Here is a 25,123-nt window from a genome sequence, read left to right on the forward strand (position 1 = left end):
GCGTGCGCGCGCGTGCGCGTGTGTGTGCGCGCGCGTGCGTGCGTGCGCGTGTGTGTGCGTGTGTGTGCGTGTGCGCGCGCGCGCTGGGGGGAAGGGTAGTATACAGGGGTACAGGCAGTTCTCAACTTGCAATGTTTTGAGTTACATTTTGCACTTACAACATTTATAAATTGACACCCTGTTTCAACTTTGACATCAAATCAAGTGTTGTAATGTCTAAACTGACACCACACCACACCAGCAAATAAATTCACTGCATCGTCCAACTACCTGGAGAACATCTGTCTAAGCTTCCTTGGACACTAAGAAAGCAGCCAAGACTCCAGAAAAACCTGTAGCCAAGACTCCAACTGAGAGCCCTTCAAAAAGTCCAGCAAAGTCACCTCAAAAAAGTCCTTCCAATGTGACTGCTATTTACAATATAAATACACAAGTGTAGCTATATTACTCATCTATAATTGACTGAGTACAAAATTCTGGGTTATTTATGGTGAACCAATCCCCCATTTATAACATTGTTCCTATAGGAAAATCAGTCCTGAGTTACAACATTTCAAATTAAGATGTGGTTTTCAGGAACCAATTGTGTCATAAGCCTGAGGACTGCCTGGTTATGTGGCTAGGAAGTAACTGGTGGGGAGAAGCAGCCTGTCTGTCATGTCCCCTGCGCACTGCTTTACCTGCTTGTTCCCTGCCACTGCTTTTCCTGCCCCAGCAGTTTGGGGGGGGGGGGGTAGAAATACATGGTGGGAAATGGATTTCAGGTGCCTCCCAATATTTAGATTTTCTATACATGGACAATTATAACAATTTCTTTTCCACATATAGAATCTAATGATTGGGGCACCATCTCAAATTTAAAGTCATTCTGGGTTCACAGGTAAAGATGCTAAATTTAGAACAGTTGTGGTTACAAACCATGCAAGGGGATGTATATTTTTAAGCCATTTCTGTGCAAAGTGAAAGTTTAGTTGAAGCGCTACCAGAGCTGCAGCATTACTGCTGCCACCCACCACTCTCCTGCCACAGCATTTCCAAGCCACAAGCAACTGCATGAGCCAGATGTCATGGCTCTGAGGCAGGGGCCGGCAACTCCCAGCACGCATGCCGAGCACGGCATGTGAGGCCATTTTGCTCAGCACGCCACAGCCAGTCCCGGCTCTGGGTAGCTGCTGCTAAGTGACAGAGCCTGGGCTGCTCTGAGCAGGGCTTGCAGCATCTCTGCTGGGAGCAGCAGCCCAATCCATTGCTGGCAGTAGCTACCCAGAGCTGGGGCAGGCTGCAAACAGCTGTGCCAGGCTCCAGAGCCCCAGCATCAGCTCTGTACCAGCGTGTGCAGGCGCATCTCAGAGCGGGCAGTGGGGGAGGGGCCTGAGGCAGTGCAACCCCAGTTTCTCTCCCGCTCCCAGCACAGAGTGGGTGACAACCCAGGTGCTGGGCAGCTGCAGCAGGCAGGGTGCAAACAGCTGTGCCGGGCTCTACAGCTCCAGCATAAGCTCAATGCTGGTGGCAACTGCACGCATACCTTGGGGCAGGCAGCAGGGCAGCATAGCCCGGCCCAAAGTGTGCCGAAGAGGGGGAGACACCAGGGCTGCGCTGCCTCAGGCCCTTCCCCCATGCCAGCTCTGAGGCATGCCTGCATGTGCTGGTACAGAGCTGTTACTGCGGCTCTGGAGCCTGGCACAGCTGCTTGCAGCCAGCCCCAGCTTTGGGTAGCTGCTGCCAGCCAGGAGCCCGGGCTGCTCCCAGCAGGCCGCTGGGACACTGCAAGCCCTGCTCAGAGGAAGGGGCTTCGGGTAGGGGACAAGGGGCAGCAGGACGAGGGGGCAGGGGCACAAGCAGATCATCTTGCCATGTGCCCTTATTTTATTTATTATTATATATTATTTTATTTTTCTGGCATGCCGGCATTCCAGCATCTTTTAAGGTCAGCATTGTGGTGTTTTTTGGCACTCCAGCCAAAAAATGTTGCCTACCCCTGCTCTGAGGGCTGGAGGTTGGGCACTGCTGCTCTGTGCGAAGGTAGAACTGTTGCTTTGCATGGCTGAATTAGTTTTCAGAGGATCTCACAATTCCTTACCACTACATTTCTTAAACTTCACTGTGTTCTTATCAAGTAGAAGTACTGACTGGGTAATCTGTTTTACACGTGAATAGACTGAAGCAGAAAGGGGTAAAGAGACCCAGCAAGTTTGTGGCTGAAGAGAACAGTCCACTGTCACATACAGTGGTACCAATATTTTGATCTAGCCATTAAAAGCTGAAAGTACCACAAGGACGGTATTCTTGCCACTCTTGGGGAGGATGTGACAGAGAAATGAAAAACTACATGGAAGACTTCAGAAGGAGCTGCAGACAGAAGCCCCTCATTGAGGGGGGAGGAGAGTCATGACATGGGACCCAAAGCACCAGAACAAGTGAGAAGACAATCCCAAATTCTCTTCAATACCTTTCAAACACTTTATTAATGTTTCCTTTAAATAGAAAAGAATAAAAGTTTTCTTGAGGTCTATGTACAGGTATTTGCTTAGAAAACTTTTACTGAAAAAAAAACTTGGGCACTTGAAAAGTGACAAATATCCTAAAAACAGTTTCCTTATAATGGCATAGTAAAATTGTACTACGCAATTATAGCACAGACTGGTTGGTTGGTTGAGGGTGGGGAACATGACAGGCTGTCTACACAAGTCAATGAAAAAGCGGTCGGTTCTTGCCAGTGATGTGGGCACACATGCATGTGTACACACACAATAAAAACAAATTAAGAGCACTACTTGGCAGTATTTGTTCAGCAGGAATTGAAGACAATGAAATGGACTGAGAACTGAAAATGGCTACTCCATTCTCATTTTGCAAGCTATGCAAGTACCACAAGGAAACTGAACTTAAGCCAAATGTGGATATTGATATCTTCAGGTTTAGTTGCCAGTGTTAACCCGTGTAGGTAAGGAAAGGCATTCTAACAGCTGTATGAATTTTACCTTCATTAGCCTTTAACACTCTTTAAGTTAGTCCTTCTCCATGAGGATCCTGAACCATAAAACAGCTATGATGCAGATATCAGAAAGGAAAATGTCACACTCATTCTCAGATGCTGTTTTCCAAGGGCAAAGAGGCCAGAAAATAATGAAATACCACCTACCTTTATTTAACAAAGGTGAGAGGAATGCATCCTGCAAGTGAGGTCCATGAGACGAAGCTGTGTCCATCTCTCTCTGGGATGAGCTGATTGTGCCGAGCCAGCTGTGACTTCGTGGCGCACTTGGAACCCCGGTGTCCATTTCCATGTTTAAAAAGCTGTCTGCCGACTGGGACTTCAGCAGCTGCTCCCCAACAGCTAGAAATAAGGAGAACATTCAGGTAGCCCTCAAGAAAAAAAAAATCACCTAGTATTCCAAAGCTATTTCAGAAAGATCTCCAGGAGCCAAAACAACTCATAACTTCACATTTTAATGATCAAGTTTCTGTCAAATCACAATAGCAAGACAATGGCCAGGCTGGGGTTGTTATAAAACCTTCCACAACCCTCACTGTATTTACACACTTAGCACAGAATAACCCATCAGGTAATAAACCGCTACCAGAACTCAGCTAAACAAATAAGACCTAGGTCCATTTAGGAATCTCATACAGTAACATGCCAATGAATGGAACAGCAGCACTGTAATAAATGGGTATGAAGTACAGCAAATTCCCACAATTTCTACCAACCTCATCACCACACTTTTCACAATTACCATGCATTTCACAATTAGCAAAATGCATCTTTAAACATAATAGCTGGCCAAGTCTATGATAAACTACATAAATGCACTGATTTTAGTTATTTTCTGTGGCTTATAATAAAAAGTTGAACTAATTCTTTGTATCAATTGATTTACTGCACCTGGAAGTATAAACAGAAACTAGAGCATAACTGGATTACTATGAAGACTTAAGAGCTACGTTTAACAGTAGCCCTTCTTAAACAAACCCCTTCTATTCTGTTTCAACCTGTTCCTTGCTCAGCTGAATCAAGCCAGGACTGATAGGTATAGGCAACACATATGGGGGCAGGGGGGTGGGCTAGTGGGCGGTGCCTCCCTGCGACCACCGGCCGAGGAGCAGGGCCCCCAGCAGAAGTGGCCACAGTACTTCCGGAAGCGGCGTGGCCACTTTTATGGCAAGATCAGCTGGAGGGGGGAGGGAGACCGCCCCCTCGTCAGTGGGACTGGCTGCCAGGGACACCCCCCACACCTGCTGTTGACTGGTGTCAGGGGGCACATGCCCACTCTGACTCAAAAGGCACCAGACACCTACGGGTATAGCATTACAGAAGAGACAAATAGTCTAAGTCAGTGATCACCAACCAATGGATCTTGATCCACCGGTAGAACTCGGAGTCAATCCGAGGTTGGGGTGGGGGCTGAGTCCTCGTGTCCATGCACATGCACAGCCCAGCCCAGCAGGTCAGTCCATGGGGGAAGAAAGGGGCAGGGGCTAGATCGAGGCCCCCGATCTAGCCGGGGATGTGTGCTGCAGAGGCAGGAGCAGGGGGGAAATTGAGTGAGGCCCCGGCCAGGTGGGACTTACCTGTTGGGGAGATGGACCTCCAAGTAATTTTTTCTCCCTCTGCCTCGATCTGCCCAACCCCTTCCCTCCCCACAGACTTACCTGCTGGGCAGGGAGAGGGGAGTGGTAGTGTACAGTAGATTTTGGGTTGCTTTTAAATACCAGAGGTGATCTCCTACTTAAAAAGGTTGGAGACCACTGGTCTAAGTTAACTTGAACGGTACAGCACCTGTCTTGTACTTTCCATTCTTGAAGGGTGAATTAATGGATGAAGCTGGGATGACAGGGAATGGCCAGAGGAAATCCTTGTGGAGCTTCTTCAAAGCAATCACAAAGTCCTCCACACGGGCAGCTCTGGTTCGCTCCTTACACAGCCAGCCAATAAGCTCAAAGCCCAGCTGTGCAGCAAAGCAGCCTAGGTCTTTAAGCCTTATTTCCTCCAGCAGGCGCCGAGCATGTCGCCAAAGCATCATATCAATGTACATGTTCTCAGCGCAGTCACTGTCTTTACTCCACCTGCCAAACACACACAAAGAAGATGACATCCAGTTTGTAGTCTAGTCTTGTTACCACTCTATTACATTAACCTTCACCCAGAGATAGGCTCGGGTTTGTAGGGGGGCTTTCAGGAAAGCTAAGGCAGACACGGAACTAGGGCTCGCATCAAGGGTCAAGGACAACAAAAAGTCCTTTTTTAAATACATAGGAAATATGAAGAAAGCACCGGGTAACATGGGGCCCCTGCAGAATACGCTTGGCAATCTGGTGGTTGCACCAAGGGAAAAGGCAGACCTTTTTAAACAATTTCTTTGCCTCCATTTTTTTGTGCAGGGACCAGGACTCCCCCACTGAGATTCAGGACAGACTCAGGAAAGACTCTGCCAGGCCTAGGGTCAGGGAGGACCAAGTTAGGGAACTTCTAGAGGGGCTGGACTTGTTCAAATCAGCAGGTCCAGATGCCCTCTGCCCCAGGGTTCTGACAGCATTGGCAGGGGTTATCAAGGGGCTCCTGGCATGGCTTTACAAGCACTCACAGTGCTCTCGCCAGGTGTCAGATGACTGGAAGAAGGCCAATGTGGTCCCCACTTTCAAAAGAGGGAGGACCTGGGCAACTAAAGGCCCATTAGTCTTACTTTGATCCTGGGGAAGCTCTTTGAGAAGATTATCTAGGAGCCCATCTTGGAAGGACCAGCAGGGGGGACAGAGCTCAGGGGCAACTAGCATGGGTTCATTAGAGGCAGGTCCTATCAGACCAACCCAAATGCCATCTACGATGAGGTCACAAAATCATGGGACGCAGGTGTCGCAGTTGATGTAGTCTTTCTGGACTTTAGGAAGGCCGTTGACACTGTCTCCCACCCTATTCTCATTAAAAAACTAGGTGACTGTGGCACTGATGCCTACACAGTAAGATGGGTCACAAATTGGCTGAGGGGCCGAACCCAGAGAGCGGTGGTGGACAGGTCATATCTGACCTGGAGGGATGTGGGCAGTAGGGTCCCCTAGGGCTCAGTTCTTGGATCGCACTGTTCAATCTCTTTATTAGCGACTTGGACAAGGTGGTGAAAAGCACCCTGTTCAAATTCGCTGACTACACCAAGATTTGGGGTGAGGTGGGCATGCTAGAAAGGATGGACAGGTTACAGGGGTGGGCGAATGAGAACAGGATGGAATTCAGTACTGACAAGTGCAGGGTGCTGCACTTGGGCTGTAAGAACCAGCAGCATACCTATAGGCTGGGGAACTCCCTTCTCAAAAGCGCAGTAGAAAGGGATCTTGGGAGTCATTCTCAATTCCAAAATGACCATGGGCAGCCAATCTGGGGACGCAGTCAGTAAGGCCAACCGCACCGTGTCATGCATCCACAGATGCATCACGAGTAGGTCCAAGAAGGTGATCCTCCCCCTCTATGCAACACTAGTCAGGCCACAGTTGGAGTACCGTGTCCAGTTCTGGGCGCTGCACTTTAGGAGAGATGTGGACAACATGGAGAGGATCCAGAGGAGGGCCACTCACATAATCTGGGGACAGGAGGGCAAACCGTAGCAGAAGAGGCTATGGGACCTTAACCTGTTCAGCCTTCACAAGAAAAGGCTGAGAGGGGACCTGGTGGCTGTCTATAAACTTACCAGGGGGGACCAGCAGGGAATGGGTGAGATCCTGTTCACCTGAGCACCTCCCAGAGTAACAAGGAATAATGGCCGTAAGTTGTTTTACAGTAGGTTCAGGCTGGACATTATTTCATAGTCGAGGCAGCTAGGATCTGGAACCAACTTCCAAGGGAAGTGGTGCTGGCTCCTATCTTGGGGGTCTTTAAGAGGAGGCTTGACAATTACCTAGCTGGGGTCATACGAGTCCAGTATTCTCTCCTGCCCAGGGCAGGGGTCAGACTTGTAGATCTACTTAGGTCCCTTCCAACCCTACATCTATGAATCAGTTCAGGGTAACCTGACAAATAAGTAAAGGCCACGTGGCTCACTGATAAGAGCCAACTCCACAGTACCGTGTTGCCCACTGGCTGCCCATGTTCACTTTTCTCTAGTGGACTTCACTATTATGTACAACAAGGAAAATGCTGTAAACACACATGGATGGGTAGCATCAAGTGTAGGGGCTGAAAGCTTCATGAGAGCTAGTCCTCAGAAGCAGTAAGGAGAAGGAGCAGCTCTTTACAGATTTGCGTATCAGAGTTCAGATACAAGTACTGAAGAACAGTGATGTTTCAGGCATAGGGACTCCAGCTACAGTCTGAGAAGGGTTTTGTTCAGGACACTTGGTGTACTGCTGACAGTTAGGAACAGGAAACAATATAAAGTAGGATGTGTAGAGCCATGACTTAGACACTGCCAGAGATGGAGCCTATTAGAACCACGTTGTCATTCACTAGAGGCCTTTATGCTGGGATTACTTTGTGAGAAGTATTCAGGGCAAAATGACAGAACTTGGCTTCTCTCAAACACCATGTTCTTCTTTAACCAGCATCAGTGACTCAATATCAGGGAAATCTGTCTCTGATACAGATCCCTCTCTAAATGGCAATGTGCCTGATTTTCCTGGGCCAGAATGTAAAAGTCTCACGCAATATAATGTCACAGTGCTATGGTACCAGGCATTTTATTTATTTTATTTTATTTAACTAGCCTTCAGGGGCAATATACATATGAAAATCGTGCTGTCCCTGCATTTCTTCTACTAAAGTAGACTGAATTTGTCAAAGTTACTTTTCAAGGTTGGCATCTACTGTCTAGCCCTTAAAGTCTGTCCCAGAAGAGGTTCAACCAGGAATTGTTTTAAGAATAACTTTGCTTTTAACCCCACCTCTGTACACTACAAAATCTGGGAGACTTCCCAAAATGATCAGTCCGTCCATATAAAATTAAAAGTACCTACATACGTCCAACAAATAATTTCTTCCTTTCTATTTAACTGCTGCTCCAAGAAAAATTATGGCAAGAAGGTGTGTTATAAATGAAATTCAAAAAACCACCTTTGGTAAAGAATTGGGATATTTTATGCCCTATGGAAAACAATACCTGAGGGGCCTGCAAGTACAGCTTATGGCCCCTAACAGTGATATCTTGATGGAGACATGGAACAAACCACATGTGGTGAAGACATAAAAGGTGAACCTATGAGGTCTAATAGAAGTAAATTTAAAGACCCATGTACAGCTTTCCTTTAGTAAAGTCTTTTAGAGCAATGGTTTTCAAACTATGTTCTAACAAAACCTGGATTTCTGTGACAGGTCATCAGGGGGTCTACAAAAGAGATGGGGTGTAATGATGGAGCAGGCCTGGAGGCAGTGCGCCATTTCTGGGCCAGGACACCTTGTTCTGCATGAGCGCTCTCAGCCTGTGCAGCCAGGTGCAGGGGTTCTGTGGCAGAAGAAATTATAAGAAAGGGTTCTCTGACTTCAGGTAGTTTGAAAACCACTGCCCTAGAAGTTCTGCAACAGTTAAGAAAGGAGAGGAAAAAACCACCCAAAAAAGACAATCGTTGTAAGCAATGTTTCTTGATGTGGATACTAGATTATGAAACTGTACTGCCTCCTGAGATAGTGGGGAAGATTTTGGCCCTCTGTGTCAAACTCACCCAGCCCCATAGGCCAGATGAGTAGTGAGGAGCCAGGTCATCTGATCAGCAGGGCTGGAAGTCTGGTGGCAAGGCAAGGAACAGCATTAATTGCCACAGCCTCCAGAACCGTGGCAACTGCCACTCCTCCCACCAACAAACTTCCAGCCCATGGGCAGCCCCCAAGGCTCACTGACATAGCTCTGTGCTGTGGATATGTCTTAATTTGGCAGCAAGACAAGTGACAGCAGTGTCACAGGGAAGCATCTTGGATGCCCCTAGTTTAGATATAACAGGGCAGTTGCTTTGTCTGTCAACACTGACTACAGATCCCTTCCAGAAATATTCAGCAAGTTCTGACTAGCTCAACTGCACAATGCATACCTGAAAACCATCCTTGGGTCTTGTATTTTTATGGGCTTCCCAGCTCAAGAAAGATGGAAGAGGGGGATCCCCTTTGCCGGACCCACATATTTTGGCAAGTATGGAACCATTGCTGGCATAACATACCAACGCTTCCCAGCAGTCTCTGCCTGGCTGACATTGACTTCATCCAGCTATGCAACTAGATCCAGTGAAGTCTTGTAATTTTGACTCAGCCTGTGTCATCAGGCTCAGAAGTTTTACAGTTCTGAGGTAGGACTAGAAGAGCTCAAAGCTCAAACACCGTCTAAAACACTTCTGTAAGACATACTGGTCACAGCAAAAGCAAATGGAGGAAAAATGTATCCCTCAGCATGAGATAATATGATCTATGATAATCAGGTATGGAAGTACCACATAAGAACCTCTAGAAATCTGAAATCTCAGAATGTTCAAGGTCTCTCAACCACTGGTGCCAGGGCTAATTCAGACAATCCAGGTTTCTATACACCTACTATAAGGACTGGCTGAGGTCACCTTTGACCGAAGCAACAGGTTTCACAGTTAAAATGAACATGTCATTTTGTGCATGCTTGGCCTACCACTATGCCTGGACACAAAAGCGATATTTTGTTCACACTTTCTAATGTGTTATACCACTCATAAGTGCTAGAAATAGGTCTCTTTAAATGGATGATGATTTTGCAGTTTCAGTGCCTGGGACTTAACTGGGAGCCTTATAATGCTTAAGCTTCATTCAACCCGTTATTAGCGTATTTAAGTCAATTTAAATGATGACCATCCTAACAAAGGCTGAGGGCAGCTTAAAATGAAAGAACAGAATAACCTAAAATGCAGGAGAACAAACAAGAGAACAAACCCTTTGTCTTAAAACTATAAGCTTTGGTACAGTGTAAACAGTGTACATAGAGGACAGGGACTACATACAGTAGCCAAGACTGCAAGCAGACCATTCTAATTGTACTGCAACATAAACATTACCTTTTTCCAGATGGGCCAGAGGGCATGCTTAGTGTTTTTTGTAGGTTAAATTTGCTAGATGGAAGATTTTCTCCTGACTGGGATAAACTAATGCTACGATGTCTGAAAAACTCAAAGCCACCACTTGGGCTGGGTTCCTACAACAAAAACAGCAAAAATAAAGCATGACCAAATGAAGTAAACATTGCTTAGGTATAATTGAGAATCATAACATTTAGTGGCTGACATGCAATATTGATGATTTGCCTAGCAAACCTGAGGTGTAGGTGTTGCTGGGGGTGTCTCTGATTCTCCAGAGCCAATGGCTTTAAGAAATCTGATCATGTGACGACAAAGGTCCCACTTCCCTTGCTCCAGAGCAGTGTTAAACAGAAGAGTGGCATGCTGTCTGCTAACTGCTGGAACTTCCATGTTCTACAACACAAAGCACATAAAAAGTCATCTACTTTGCAAATCACTTCTGGAGTCCAGCTCCACACACAGAAGTAGGCTCAAGAATGTTAGATAGGGATATATCATGTTTTGTACTGTGGTTTTTCATTTTTCTGTGACATACCAAATCAAAGGTGGTTTTCTTTCAACGACCCCCAAAACAGAACAGATACAGCTAAGGATATTTCCCCAGCCAAGGAAGTTTGTTACATAAGTTAGTTAAATAACTTAAGCCAAACCCATTTCTGTTGGGCAATGATTGTTTTTAAACAAAAGCAAGATGCATGCTAGATGGTAAAATGCCACTTTCCTTTTGTAATGAGAGACAGGATACTATTACCTGTAGAATAATAAGGTAGGAGGCAGCTGTGTCCAAGTCTTGGGCCATTAAGCACTCCTCAAATAAGTCCTTCGGGTTTCCAACAGCAGCAAAAAGGTAATTCCACAGAGCATATTCAGTCTTCCTAGCACAATGAACAACTGTCTGCAGGAAGAGGGGGAACTCTGTAATGAACTTAGCCACAGTGGGAAGGAGAGGGTCGGGAATGGGCTCCCGCGAGGTAGCTTCTTCTTCCAGCACTTCATGAAGCATCAGTTCTAGCACATGAGGAAAGTAAGGTAACGTGGCACAAGAGTGGGCCAAAAGCAAGGCTTGTTCACCTAGGTTCCTAACCAAAAGCTGGCGTAAGATGTGATGGAGGTAGATCTGAGAGGTTCTCTCAACAATGCAGAAAGGAAAGAGAACCTCCAAATGTTCTTGTGCACTGCTTTGATTGTATAAACAGTCATAGAGCACAGTGTCATTAACAGCACCAAGAACCAAGGCATCTTCAAATAGAACAGCCAAAGGGTATATATTGATGTGGAAGGGCAGCATGATCCGTCTTGATAGAAAGGAATGTGGTTTTCGGTGATCTCTGGGAAACAAAGGAAGCCAGACTTTCATACCTGATCCACCACAACTGAGCCACAGTGCCTCCAGTAAATGGCGCTTCTGTTTGTTGACCCTGCAAGTAGTCCAGACATTTTCAACAGACTGGGCCAGTACAACTGGAGCACAAAAAGGCAGCTGGGAGGGAAAAAAAAGGATCATTTTATAAAAATGCAAGTATTTCTCATTTTGTGGCCAACTTGGACTATCATTCTTTTCTCAAGAGAGGAATGACACAATCTTCTGGAGAACACACTCACATCAATCACTGGGTTGCTTTTTTGTTTTTTAGAAGCAAGACTGGCCATTCCTATGCTGCATTTTGAACACTAAGGGAAAAGTCCAGTAAATAATATAAGCCCATCAAAAGGGATGTTCTTCATTTCTCACCTAGGAGCTATGGCCAATAACAGTCAGAAAGCTGGATAAATTGCTTTCTTTCCCCTTTAGCCTAAAACTAATGGTATACCACAAAAATGGCAAATATTTGCTTGAATCCCTAGCAGCTCTTCAGTCCAACTATGACCACGCCTCTATTATTAGCAGGGACCTGGATTTTCTGTTTGGCACAGAAAAATGCAGTAAAACCCATATTTTCTCCTTTAAAGGAGAAAAAAAACCCACAGGAAATTTTCCCCTTGCAAGCTGGCAGACTTCCAGCCTGCAAGTGGCTGGTGGAACAGAAGGGCAATCTGCAGGGGGTGCCATGTGCATGCACGCACATAGACATGCATATGGATGTGAGGCAGCTCCCCACAGATAAATCTGGTTATTACTAAAGACCTGCTCAAACAATTCATGATTGCAGATGTTTGTGGAACTGGTGGTCTTCAAAATGACACTGATATGAATTGCCTCTTGCAAAGAGTGTCTAGTCATACTTATTCATTTTTGTAGCACAGATGCCTCAAGGTGACAGCACATCACAAATACATAAACGATTTAGAAACAGGCCCCAGAGTGGATTTGTTTGTTTGTTTGGTTGGTTGGGTTTTTTTTGTTTTTTTTTACCTGAAGCGCACACAGCACTAGGATAATGGGGCCCTGATCCTGAGTTGTGGACTCCACACGCTACTACAATATAAGTAGTGGTGAAGATGCAAATATTTGAAGCAGCAAGCTTGGCTTGTGAATTTTTGACCAGAAAGAGGGTTATGCTGGTCAGAATTCATTGGCATGATTCTATGAGCTTGGTCAGACACAGAAGTGCAGCTACACTTAAGCCTGGATCAGCCACCTTCACAACTTGGCCAGTCCTCTTACACCTTTGAAAGAAAAGAACTGTGAAATCCCATGCACATTTGTTTACTCACAAGCTTCCTTTGGTTAGAGCTACTCTCTTTCTCCCGTATCTGGGGGCCAGACCGATCCCTTTGCACCATGATGAGTTGTCCTGCTAAGTTTAACATAATGCTTTCTGCCTCACAGGCCTGAGGAGAAAAGGAATGTAGAGTTACAATTTTAAGCTTTTCTGAATCCATCATCTTTGCTTTACTCAAATCTACTTTCAGCATAAACTCAGGGTCAAATCAGTAAGTTCAGAAGAACATAAGTAGTAGGTCAGACCAATGGTTCATCTAAGCCCAGTATCCTAGTCTCAGATGGTGGGAGATGCAGGTTCCTTAGAGAAGGAGCATGTGAAGAGGGTATATCTACAGTGATCCATCCCCCATTATACCTTCTCTGGCATTCATGGTTATTGGTTTAGAGATGCTAGAGGAAACATCTCCAATTGCTGTTTAAATAGAGCTGGGCTTGAACCTGCCACCTCAGAAGACACAAACCAGCACTGTCCCAAGTAAGCCGCTGCAAAGCCTAAAAATAATAGTGTTTCTCACTACAGCACCTCTGGGCAGAAGGCAGGCAAGTAAACCATTATAAATTCTGGGTTTGTTTGTTTTTTAAACACCTAACTTCCAAGAGCTTGGGACAAAATACAAAATAAAGTCCACAGCACTCGCTTCTTAGACAAGAACCTGTGCCACATACGCTCCCTAAAAAGCTTTGCTTGCCTGGGAGAAATGTATGAATGAGACATCTCAGCAAGGTCCCAATGTTGTCTTATTTTCCTTTGCTTTAGCTGGTTTAAATAGAAAGCAGAGGTTTTGGTTTGTACAGCAATGCTTTCCTAAACAAAACTGTACAACTGCCTTGCATGATGCCATAGCTTTAGAAGTGGTTGGTGGGTTTTTTTGTGTTTTTTTTTGGTTTGAGTTGGTATTTTTTAATAGAAACAGGGAACAGCTCTTTTAGCATAGGCACCAGCTAAAATGGTTGCATGGCTAACTTTATTCTGGTCACTGTCTGATTAAATAGGCTCCTAGTAGCTTCAGGCCACTTCAGCTAGGGAACAACAGTGCACATAGTAATTTCCAACACTAATCCTTTGAAGAAGAGAATCAAATGTGTTAGCTATAAAATATTTTCCATTTCAAGGGGGGGGGAAACAGACTTTACAATTCCATGTTCATTCTTTTTTTAAAACCAAATCTCAAGTATTCCTTACTTTTAAAACATAGTTATTTCAGGTAGCCTTGCTGCTTGCCTGTGCTAGTACCATACTATGTTGTATTTATGTCAGTCAGGGCTATCCAAGGCATACAAACAACCCTCTTAGGAGGCAATTCAGTACAAGAAGGACCCAAACGAAAAAAGTGTCAGATACCTATAAGAAAGGACACAAGTGGTTCTAATGGAGAAGCGACTAAAATAGCACTTTTTTTGTGCACTAGACTTGTTTTCGATTTTTGTTTATAGTTGTAACCAAATTGTTTATTTGGCACTAAAAAGCAAGCTGTGCTTTTTCCTTCCTGCTGACATTGCCAGGAAGATTACATAACAGATTATAAGATTACAGAGATGCCATTTGGGCTCAGGTATCATTAATGCTATTAATACCCAAGTGCCCCATGTTCAATGTTGACAGGTAGAAGCCAGAAAGACCCCATCTAACTTCCACATTCCAGCCTCAGCTTGCAGAGGTGACAATTAAAAACTACATCCTTTTACTTGTAAGCACCACAAATATTGTGAGCTGAAAAAAGAAAAAAAAAAAGAATCAAGCAAAACCCCTATGGTATATTTATTTGCAGAGATATTTTTCAGAACATGAACAGAGTTAAGTATCCAGTCTATCTCTGAGAAGTGTCAGGTTTACTCATTTTTGTTTTAAATTTAAAAACCGAACTGGATGACAGCTTGCCAGACTACCAAAAAGCTCGTGCCCAGTTCAGGCATGTTCTCGGCATCTAGAATAGAAGACAGTAAGTATTTGCTCCTATCCTTACAAGGCCCAACTTACAGCTAGTAAAGATTGACAAAATTATTTTTATAGCAGCTTCCCACTCAAAAATGCAGTGCAGGATGGGCACAGGAAGGACACAGCATGAAAGGCATCTCAGAATGATCCAGCAAGTAAATCAATGAAAACTCCACTAAACATGTGACATTTCAAGAAATACAGAATTCTCTTATGTAACAAGAAAAGCTAAAAAGACTCTCAGAGGAAGGCTGGACTAGTTGTTAAGAGGCAAGAGCCTTGGACTTGAGACTTGGATTTAAATTCAACTCTGCTACAGAACTCCTGCAAAAGCTTGAGCAAGCGTCTTAGCTTCCCTCTGCACGATATGCATGGCACCTCCCACAAATAGGGCTTGTCTGAGGTTAAACACATCAATAAAGTACACCACTTTCATATATTATAATGGAGATCATAGATATTTAAGAGAAAGAAAAATTGTTCTAGTTCCCAATACTTCAAGAAAGTGTCATCTCTTTCCCCAGAAAGAAGGGCTATAGAAAACATGACTCATGTTGTCACCCTGAGTGGGGATTTCACTTCTTGCATGCAAGTCTAGATTATTTCAGTACTCTTGTAGGGTACACATGAACTTAATGGTCCATAGTTTTATCAAACTGATTGGTACACTGGATGCAATCTTTTTTCCATAGCTCAATCTGAAGTCCATGACTGAGGACAACCCCAAAATGCTGGAACTGGGATGTAGTCTCCAGTGGCCACAAGTACTTGTAGCAGAAGTAACTAATTTTTCTTGAGCATGTCAGACCTGATCTGCATTAAGATTTTGGTGGCCTAAGGCAGAAAAAAGTCCCTTCTCCTAGCTGATATGCCCCAGGTATGGATGCACCTAGGAACACTTTTCATCAAATTAGTTTACATTATTTTGGGGAGGAGAGCATAGATCTGTCGGGACAAATACTTCCACATCAGCATGCACTGTGTCTATGCAAGGAGGATATTCCTGTATAATTATCAAATGCACCATACTATAGAGACAGGTCTTTAGTATGGATCCCCCAGGAAGTGATTTGTGAGCTCTCTATTCCTTATACAGTGGTAATAAGGAGATGATGAACCAAAAAGATTTCAGTATTGACCTTACAAAGTTGGTATCAAGCCCTGGCAGCTATGTCAAGCACTGGGGTTACTCCACACAGCTGTCTTACAAATCTCAGTTTTCAGCAGGTTTCTGAAATAAGCTGATAAACTCGTTTGTGCTCTGATGGAAATGCACCTTGATATTTAAGAGGGAAGGCTCACCAGTTTGTAAAATATGGAAATTATGCCCGTTGAGAGTCTTTGGAATGAGGCCAGTTGGCCTTCTAACACACCAGATATGGCCACAAAGAATGGAAAGAAGGCCTGAAGGGTATAGGCCTATCTCGGTAACAAAGCAGAACAAGAGACATCCAGAACATATGGGAGTGGGTGGAGACTGGTGAAGTGATTAGCTGAGATGGAATTCTGAGATAACCTTAGGACGCAACTTAAATCACCCTCTTGTCCCTGGAAAATATGCATACTACTAGGGTCTTGCTAGCTCTTTGCCAATCCTACAGCAGCTAAAAAGACAGCCTTGATGTTAAAATAGTATTAGAAATATTCTAAGAGAGATTTGAAAGGGGGATCCCTCAACTGCAGGAAGAGAAGCAGAAGTTGACCTGGGCAAGGAACAAACCCTTAATAGTCTGAACTGCAGAGTCTTAATTAAGTGCATTCAGCAGTAGTATAATGAGTTGATATTGAAGCCCGATGAACTTTAACAGAATGCCAGTCCCACCAGTCTTAGCACTAGGCAGTCCAGAATCTTCAGAATTAGGGCCTCCAAAGTTAGATTTTAGGATGCCCAGGTAGAAATTTCCCTATAATAGCCATACCTACTTTGAATGAGAATTTCTTGAATAGCCCTAATCAGTGTGGCTCATCCAACCAACATCAAGGTCATTTGATGCAACAACTCTGGATCTGAATGGAATATTTGACCCTGCTTTTGAGGCACAATTTCCACATAAGACAAAAACATGTTGGAAATTAGCTGGATATTTGAAGGATTGACAAGTAGTCTCAACCAGTTTGGGAACTGTTCCATCTGATCTCTGCTGTGTCCCATCTGACTTGAACTTTGTCCCATCTCACCTTGGGGATACTAGGAACTGGTAACGCTGAATAATGGGTCTAAGATGGATGCAGCCAAAATCACTTATGGATTAATTTCTGCTCAGTCCACAAGGCTGCTGCTGACTCTTTCAAGAACATTGCACCATGCTGATCATATCTCATTCAGTGACTTCTAAGAAAGATATGGATAACAGATGTCTGCTTATACGCCAATATAGTGCACCGCTTACATATTGTGCATCAGGATTTTCACTTCCAAGATCTGTAGCATGGATGGAAACCAATACAAATAACTGCATATCACCTGGAAACAACAGGCCTTGCTTTCATGAGCAAACCAACCCACTTCAAGTGCAGCAATAAGGACTGCTGTGGAGGCAAAGGACATCCACTGCATAACATTCAAAGGTGACCAGCCAAGGCCTCAGAGGATGTGCGGACAGCTTCAGGGCTAGGTCCAGTTCAGACGGAGTGTGCTTACACTGTTCTTCACTCAGCTTCAGTGCCAGACAATAAGAATTTTATCTGCCAATGCCTTCCCTGCTTATCTGTAACAGAAGATGTTAAGCTTTTTCTTGAGTTTCTTCCTTTTTGGCATTCTGAGTTATCACTTTAGCTATCTAAAATCTTAATGAATTCAGTACTATATATGATCCCAGTCCTGACATGGGAGCACTGGGATGATTCTGAGTCATCGGAGACTCCATCCTGAGGGTAACGGAGGGTCCCATCTGCCAACCCAACCCCATGGCACATGAGGTCTGCTGCCTGCCTGGGGCTCGGATTCAGGATGTTACAGACATGATCCCCGGACCTCGTTTGACCCTTGGACCAGTACTTCATGGTCCTAATCCACGTGGGAACAAATGTCGCAGCTGGGAGCAGTCCAGACTGCATCACGAAGGACTACAAGGCCCTGGGAGCCAAGCTCAAGGAGACAGGGGCGCAGGTGGTATTCTCCTGGTAAGTAGATGCAGACGGTGCCACGAGGCCTGTATCAGAGTGGTCAACTGGCAGCTTTGGAGTTGGTGCTACCAGGCAGGCCTCGGGTTTCTTGACAATGACCCGCATTTTCATGCAGGGGGCATGCTCGGGTGGGATGGGCTTCCTCTCCCCTAAAGGCAAGCGTGTCTTCTATTCCACATTGGCTGATCTTGTACAACTTGCTTGAAACTAGCTTCACCAAGGGATGGGGCCACAGGGGGACACAAGGACACTTCCCAGCCAAGACAGGCAACGAGCACAAGAAGTACCCAGGTAAGTGATGGGTCTGGATAGTCCTAGGATCAAGGGGGTGGTGCATGCACCCATAAGGGGACCTTAAATGCCTCTATACTAATGTTCATAGTTTGGGGAACAAGCAGGAGGAACTTGCCCTCCTGCTAGCTAACACAAACCCAGACATAGTGGGACTCACTGAAACCTGGTGGGATTCAACCCATGATTGGGTGGTAAACATCAAGGGCTACAGACTACAGGCGGGACAGAACGGGGAGGAAAGGCAGGGGTGTGGCACTCTACGTCAAAGAGCAATACATGTCCTCAACAAACAGCAGACTGAAGTGCTCTGGGTCTGAATACAAGGGGGTCATAGGGAAAGGGACTTAATGGTGGGTGTCTACTACAGACCACCCAACCAGGGAGAAGAGCTGGACTGGGAATTCTCAGGTCAGCTCAGAGAGGCAGTTAAGTCGAGGGACACGGGGTCATCACGGATGACCTAAACTAGCCAGACATCTGCTGGGAAAAGCAGTCAGCCAGGTCTGACTGCTCACGTCGGTTCCTGGCCAAGACACAGGACCTCCACCTAACCCAGGAGGTGCAGTCCCACCAAAGGAAATGCCTTGCTAGACCTGGTCCTGGCCACAGGCAATGATCTGGTGAGGGGACTGTGGGTTCTCGACCACCTGGGTGATAGCGATCATCACCTACTGGAATTCACTATTCAGTGCTGGGTGTCAAAGGCCTGCAGCAAGGCAGCAGCCCCTGACTTCAGGAGGGCCGATTTCAATAAGTTAAGGAGATTAGTCAAAGAGGCACTGAGGTCCCAGAGGGTAGGGGAGTTGGGAGTCCAAGACAAGTGGTCACTCCTTAAGGAGACGATCCTCCGAGCCCAAAGGGTGACAGTCCCGGTGTGAATCAAAGAGGGCAAGAGGGCTCAAAAGCCCCCATGGCTCACCAAAGGCATTCAGAAACATCTGACAGCTAAAAAGAAGGCATATACCCAGTGGAAAGGAGGAGCTATCACCAAGAAGGATTATACCTCCACTGCTCGAGACTGTAGCGGGGCTGTTAGGAAGGCTAAGGCGGAGACAGAACTAGGACTAGCAACCAGGATCAAAGATAACAAGACGACGTTTTTTAAGTACATAGGGAGTAAAAAGAAGGCACCAGGTAACGTGGGGCCCCTGTAGGACACGCTCGGCAATCAGGTGGTTGCACAAGATGATAAAGCTGACCTCATTAACAAATTCTTTGCCTCCATTTTTCTGAGCAGGGACCAGGACACCCCCCAAACTGGGATTCCGGACAGACTCAGGAGAGGCACAGCCAGGCATAGGGTCAGTGAGGACATAGTTAGGGAACTTCTGGTGGGGCTGGACATGTTTAAATCAGCAGGTCCAGATGATCTCCACCCCAGGGTGCTGAGGGAATTGGCAGGGGTCATTGCAGGACCTCTAGCATGGCTTTACAAGCACTCATGGTGCTCTGGCCAGGTGCCAGAGGACTGGAAAAGGGCCAACGTGGTCCCCATTTTCAAAAAAGGGAGGAAGGTGGACCTGGGTAACTATAGGCCTGTTAGTCTTACCTCGGTCCTGGGGAAGCTCTTTGAAAAAATTATCTGTGAGGGACCACCAGGGGATATTATGCTCAGGGGCAACCAACATGGGTTTATTATGGGCAGGCCCTGTCAGACCAACCTGGTTGCCTTTTACGACCAAGTCACAAAATCCTTGGACGCAGGTGTCACAGTGGATGCAGTCTTTTTGGATTTTAGGAAGGCCTTTGACACAGTATCTCACCCCATTCTCATTAATTAGGCGACTGTGGCATTGATGCCTACACAGTCTGATGGGTCGCAAATTGGCTAGAGGGCCACACCCAGAGAATGGTGGTGGATGTGTCATTTTCAAGCTGGAAGGACATGGGCAGTGGGGTCCCCCAGGGCTCAGTCCTCGGGCCTGCACTGTTCAACATCTTCATCAGCAACTTGGACAAGGAGGTGAAAAGCACCTTGTTCAAATTTGCGGATGACACTAAGATGTGGGGAGAGGTGGGCACAGCAGAAAGGAGGGACGGGCTGCAACCAGATCTGGACAGATTACAGGGGTGGGCAGATGAGAATAGGATGGGATTCAATAGTGACGAGTGCAGCATAATGCATCTAGGGAGAAAGAACCAGCAGCAGACCCATAAGCTGGGGAACTCCCTCCTCGTCAGCACACAGGCAAAAAAGCATCTTGGAGTCATTATTGATTCCAAGATGAACATGGGCCACCAACGTGAGGATGCGGTCAGAAAGGCTAACCGCACCTTGTCATGTATCCACAGATGCATCATGAGCAGGTCCAAGGTGATCCCCACTCCCATGCAACATTGGTCAGGCCTCAGTTGGAGTACTGCATCCAGTTCTGGGCACTGCACTTCAGGAGGGATGTGTCCAGCATTGAGACGGTCCAGAGGAGGGCCATTTGTATGGTCATGGGGCAGCAGGGCAGGCCCTACGAGGAAAGGCTACGGGACCTGAACCTGTTCAGCCTCCACAAGAGAAGGCTAAGAGGGGATCGGATGGCCATCTATGAACTTACCAGGGGGGACCAGCAGAGAATGGGAGAGGCCCTGTTCCCCTGAGCACTACCTGGAGCAACTAGGAATAACGGCCACAAGCTGACAGAGTAGGTTCAGGCTAGACATCAGGAGGCACTACTTCAGGTCAGGGCGGCTAGGATCTGGAACCAACTTCCAGGGGAAGGGGTGCTTGCTCCTACCTTAGGGGTCTTCAGAAGGAGGCTAGATAATCACTTAGCCAGGGTCATTTGATCCCAACATTCATTCCTGCCAATGGCAGGGAGTCGGATTTGATGATCTGCTCAGGTCCCTTCCAACCCTACCAACTACGATCAGCAATATTGATTTCTTGGCAGAAATGTTAGGCACCATTTGATTGCCTGCTAATATCCTGAAGGAGCTGACTTAACTTAATTTCAACCCTAATTTTCTACGATTCTATGATGTCCAGAGATTTTTTCAGATCTAGCTGTCCTGGGCTTCTGATTTCTAAGCCAGTTATCTAGTTCAACGCCCTGCTCGAAGCAGAACCATCCCCAGCTATTCATTCCAGCCAAGGTTTTGTCAAGCCAGGTCTTGAAAACCTCCAATAATGGAGAATCTGCAACTTCTTTGGTTCCAGTGCTTTATTACTCTCCCAGTGAGAAAGTTCCCCCTAATATCTAACCCAAATTTCCCTTGCTGCAACTTGAGACCATTACTTCTTGTTCCCTCAGCTTCTCCTTTCAAGTCCTGTTCCCCAACCCCCTAGCTATTTTCACTACCCTCCGCTGAACTCTCCAATTTTCCTTTCTGTAGTGGGGGACCCAAAACTTGACACAGGACTCCAGATGTGGCCTCACATGCAGGAGACAGAGAAATAATCACTTGCCTTGATCTGTTGGCAATGCTTCTACTAATGAAGCTCAGTATGCCGTTAGCCTTCCTGGCAACAAGGGCACACTGCTGGCTCATATTCAGTCTCCAGCTTGTAGCAGTGTGTGGGTTTGTTCCGCCCTAAGTGCAGGACTTTGCATGTCTCCTTATTGAACCTCATGAGATTTCTTTTGGCTCAATCCACCAACTTGTCTAGGCATCTCTGAATCCTAGCCCTACCCGGTGACTGTCTATAAACTCACGAGGGGGGAGCAGAAGGGTTTGGGGGAGACACTGTTTCCCCTAGCACCCCCTGGCATGACAAGGAATAATGGACACAAATTATTGGAGAGTAGGTTTAGATTAGACATCTGCAAGAACTACTTCACAGTTAGGGCGGCTAAGAGCTGGAACCAACTTCCAAGGGAAGTGGTGCTGGCTCCTACCCTGGGGGTCTTTAAGAAGAGGCTTGATGCCTACCTGGCTGGACTCATTCGAGTCCAGTTTTTCTCCTGCCCAGGCAGGGGGTTGGACTTGAAGATCTACAAGGTCCCTTCCGACCCTACTTCTATGATTCTATTATTCCCCACAACCTAATGTCATCTGCAAACTTACTGAGAGTGCAACTCCATCCTATCTTCTACGCCACTGATGAAGATACTGACATTCTGACCCAAGAAGAAGAGAGGCAAATTAAGTACCTTCTTAGGTTGTGTGTACCACCAATGCCAAATAGACCCCTGCTCTGCTCATCTTTAAGAAGGACCTGCGCTTGCAGGAAAATCAGATAACAGACATTGTTAGCTAAAAGACTACTTTTTGGTGCATGACCTGTATGCAAACTAACAGTTGGCTCATTGATATATACCTGAAAGTGACAATCAGTTGAAAGGAGCAGCCTTGGCATGTAAATGCAAAAGAATACATACTGTATCCAAGATCAGACCTTAGAAAAAAAAAATGATTTCCAAGTAGTTCTAGGATATGAAACAGATAGCCAAGGAGCCATCTAGATGCTGATCCAGAAAATGTTTCATACCCACAACTATTCAAACAGTTACTTATCCAGGTAAAGGGTTTTGCTCCCACATTTTTGCTTTAGCATTTATAATATATAAAAGCACTTTTTGAAATAAGCTAAAAAGTATCTTTTGAGAGCTTTTTATTACAGTTGTAGGGTATGCCAGTCACAAACTGACCTGTAAAGACTAAACCAGTGGATCTCAACCTTTTTAAACTCAAAACACCCTTGAAAAATGCCAGCTTTTTTTCTCTCTCTCTTTTTTTTTTTTAAACTACAGAAAAATAAGAGGCATTCTTTTGCTGCAAACAGCTCAGAAAGACAACTATGGATTTCTATTTGAAATCTCTGGGTTTATTTTGTGAATCAAGTTTGCAAACTTGACAGTGGTAACATTATGTGGCACCTTGAAAAGATTTCAAGGCATGTAAGGCCACCTGGTTAAGAATCACTAGACTAAACTACCAAATCCAAAACAAAAGAGATTTTTATTACATTCTCAGCATTGTATAGACTCATACCTGCTGTGGCATTTTCAAGCTGATGCCCGTCTCTGTTCTCACTGATGTCAAAGTAACAGACACCACAAGGAAAGGATGAGGAATGTAACGAGACATGGACACCTCTTGAAGAACCTGAACACTGGCGGTAGGGTTAGGACTGCAAGGAAAAAAAACAAAAAAAGTTACTAAATCTTGCTACTATAGTGGTACTTACTTAAAAAAAAAAAAATCACACTTGCTAAAATTGAAAATAATTATTATATAAAAAAATACCAATTTAACCTTAAGTAAGCAGAAATCACTATGAAGCCCCTTTAACAATGAAATTGTATTCAGTCTCACACCTCATAGCTAAAAAGAGTAACTTAATAAACCCATTAGCCCAAATGCCTGAACCTTCATTGTTTATTGGAAGTTACCAGAGTGGCTTGAGCAAAGGCTCTTAGTCACCTCTCTGTAAAGAAAATGCCAGTTTGGGTCTCTGCTAGGGTATTTTCCTCCAAGTTAATGCTCTTTCTAATAATGAAGGTTCCTGCTTCTTGACTTTAGTCCAAGCTCCAATACTGTGGAGTAGTCCATAAACTGTGGCTGCCTCAAAGTAGGTAAGTATCTTTACTCCTTTCCACTCTGGTTCTAAACCTTCACCAGCAGCTGCCTGGTCTTCAGCAAGCTCCTTCATGAAGCCTAAAAGGTAGAAAAGTAGGTACTCCTCTACCTACTTCTTTTTCTATGCTTTTTTGCTCTTGCTCTTTTCTACTTACTTTCTCCTTTATAGTAATATATTCACTCCTTTATTCTCATCTCTCCTTTTATATTGATGATACTGAAGCACAGATAATTCAATGCCATTGTCACCTAGCTGCACCAAAGACAGAGACTATTTCAAGTTCCCACAGCTAAATGTCTTAGACAAAGGATCTTCTCAGCAGAACTGGCAGTCTTAAACATTTCCCCTTAAAATCTTTTACCACTACTCACTATCTGAATTCTTATTCTTGATTCAGAAATCATTGATCATGGATTCTATATGAATCTGCCTACAGTATGACGGTCTCCCTAAAACTGCTTACTTAACATTCTCATTTTGACTGTTATGAAATGCAAGTTTTTGTTCTCTTCTTGTATTGACAGATACCTTTTTATACATTCTTCAGGTATCAGCTCGGACTGCTGGTAGAGAATAGGTTTGAAAATTATTCCAATTTTTTTTATCAACATCTTGAAAGACTTAACACTAGCTTGCCATATGGACTCACTTAAATCCATCAGCACTGCATGCTCCTGCTATCCTCTGCCTCTTCTGTCCTTCTGCATAAACTCATTTTTGCAACTTCTGCCAACAGTGGAGATGCCTTGTATACCATCTAAAAAATCTCAAATCCCTCAGCCACTACAAGTTCTCACAGGAAATCTTTGGTGGAACTGGGCAATGAACAATACCTTGTTATCATTATTTCAGCTCTTTGTATACAAGTAATCAGGGTTATTTCAAAGGTTGGGCTGCATAAGGAAGGGTGAACAGCTAAAGGGAAGAGGCCAACAATGAACTAAACCCAAAGAGCTTCTTAAATACTCCAAGTTAGTCTTTTCCAAACACACTTAAGTTGTCTATTTCTGTAGCAAAAATTACAATTTTGGCCGAGTGCACTCGAACAGAAGTTCACTCTTTAGATTTATTGACTAGCAATAGATATACCTGCACAAAAAGGAAAGGAATGCCATATTAAAAGGTGTCTATAAACCTACTACATTAGCTGGAAGAGCATCAGCTGAATAAATTTTAAATAACCTGGATTTCTGTATTACAATGCTGAATGCAACAAGTACAGTACCCTGTGATAGGAACGGTACAATTCTGATTTCAATGCAACAACCTAGTTAATCTGACTAGAGCCCACTATTAGTGATTGGGTATATTTATTCACAAGATTTCATATTCTTCCTTGAAAAAAGGATTTACAACTCTGAAATAAGAAAGTTATCTTTTTTTTCTAACCCTAGTCCTCTAAATTCTTGGATCACTGTTAAGTTCTGTTAAGCAAAGGTAGTAGAGAATACAGATTTTCTTTTATATATGAAGCTGTTAAAGCTGTGCCTCTTTAAAATGATGAGCTTTATGAACATTAAATCTTTATCATCTCGTCTACATATACTTTCCTAAAATGACAAAAAAAGAAAAGGAAATT

General features: G+C 44.8%; 1 protein-coding gene and 1 long non-coding RNA gene across 4 annotated transcripts in view; one reads left to right on the forward strand and one right to left on the reverse strand.

The window, feature by feature from the left end:
• The window catches only part of RIC1 (RIC1 homolog, RAB6A GEF complex partner 1), a 98,168-nt gene that overhangs the window by 4,041 nt on the left and 69,004 nt on the right, over positions 1–25,123 (reverse strand). For all 3 annotated transcript variants that reach the window (XM_019554974.1, XM_019554975.1, XM_019554973.1), the window contains exons 17-23: positions 22,956–23,094; positions 12,664–12,780; positions 10,760–11,488; positions 10,243–10,401; positions 9,988–10,124; positions 4,781–5,067; positions 3,143–3,337 (exon numbers count right to left, since the gene is read on the reverse strand). In XM_019554974.1, the coding sequence (XP_019410519.1) occupies positions 3,143–3,337; positions 4,781–5,067; positions 9,988–10,124; positions 10,243–10,401; positions 10,760–11,488; positions 12,664–12,780; positions 22,956–23,094 (1,763 nt within the window). The remainder of the gene's footprint in view (positions 1–3,142; positions 3,338–4,780; positions 5,068–9,987; positions 10,125–10,242; positions 10,402–10,759; positions 11,489–12,663; positions 12,781–22,955; positions 23,095–25,123) is intronic.
• Positions 12,643–16,053, forward strand: LOC109323429. The gene is made up of 3 exons (XR_002104665.1): positions 12,643–12,653; positions 15,453–15,458; positions 15,788–16,053. It is a non-coding gene; the product is annotated as an uncharacterized LOC109323429 (long non-coding RNA).

The sequence above is a fragment of the Crocodylus porosus genome, unplaced genomic scaffold (genome assembly GCF_001723895.1).
Source record: "Crocodylus porosus isolate Cpor-Errol unplaced genomic scaffold, CroPor_comp1, whole genome shotgun sequence".
Classification (NCBI taxonomy): Eukaryota; Metazoa; Chordata; order Crocodylia; family Crocodylidae; genus Crocodylus; species Crocodylus porosus.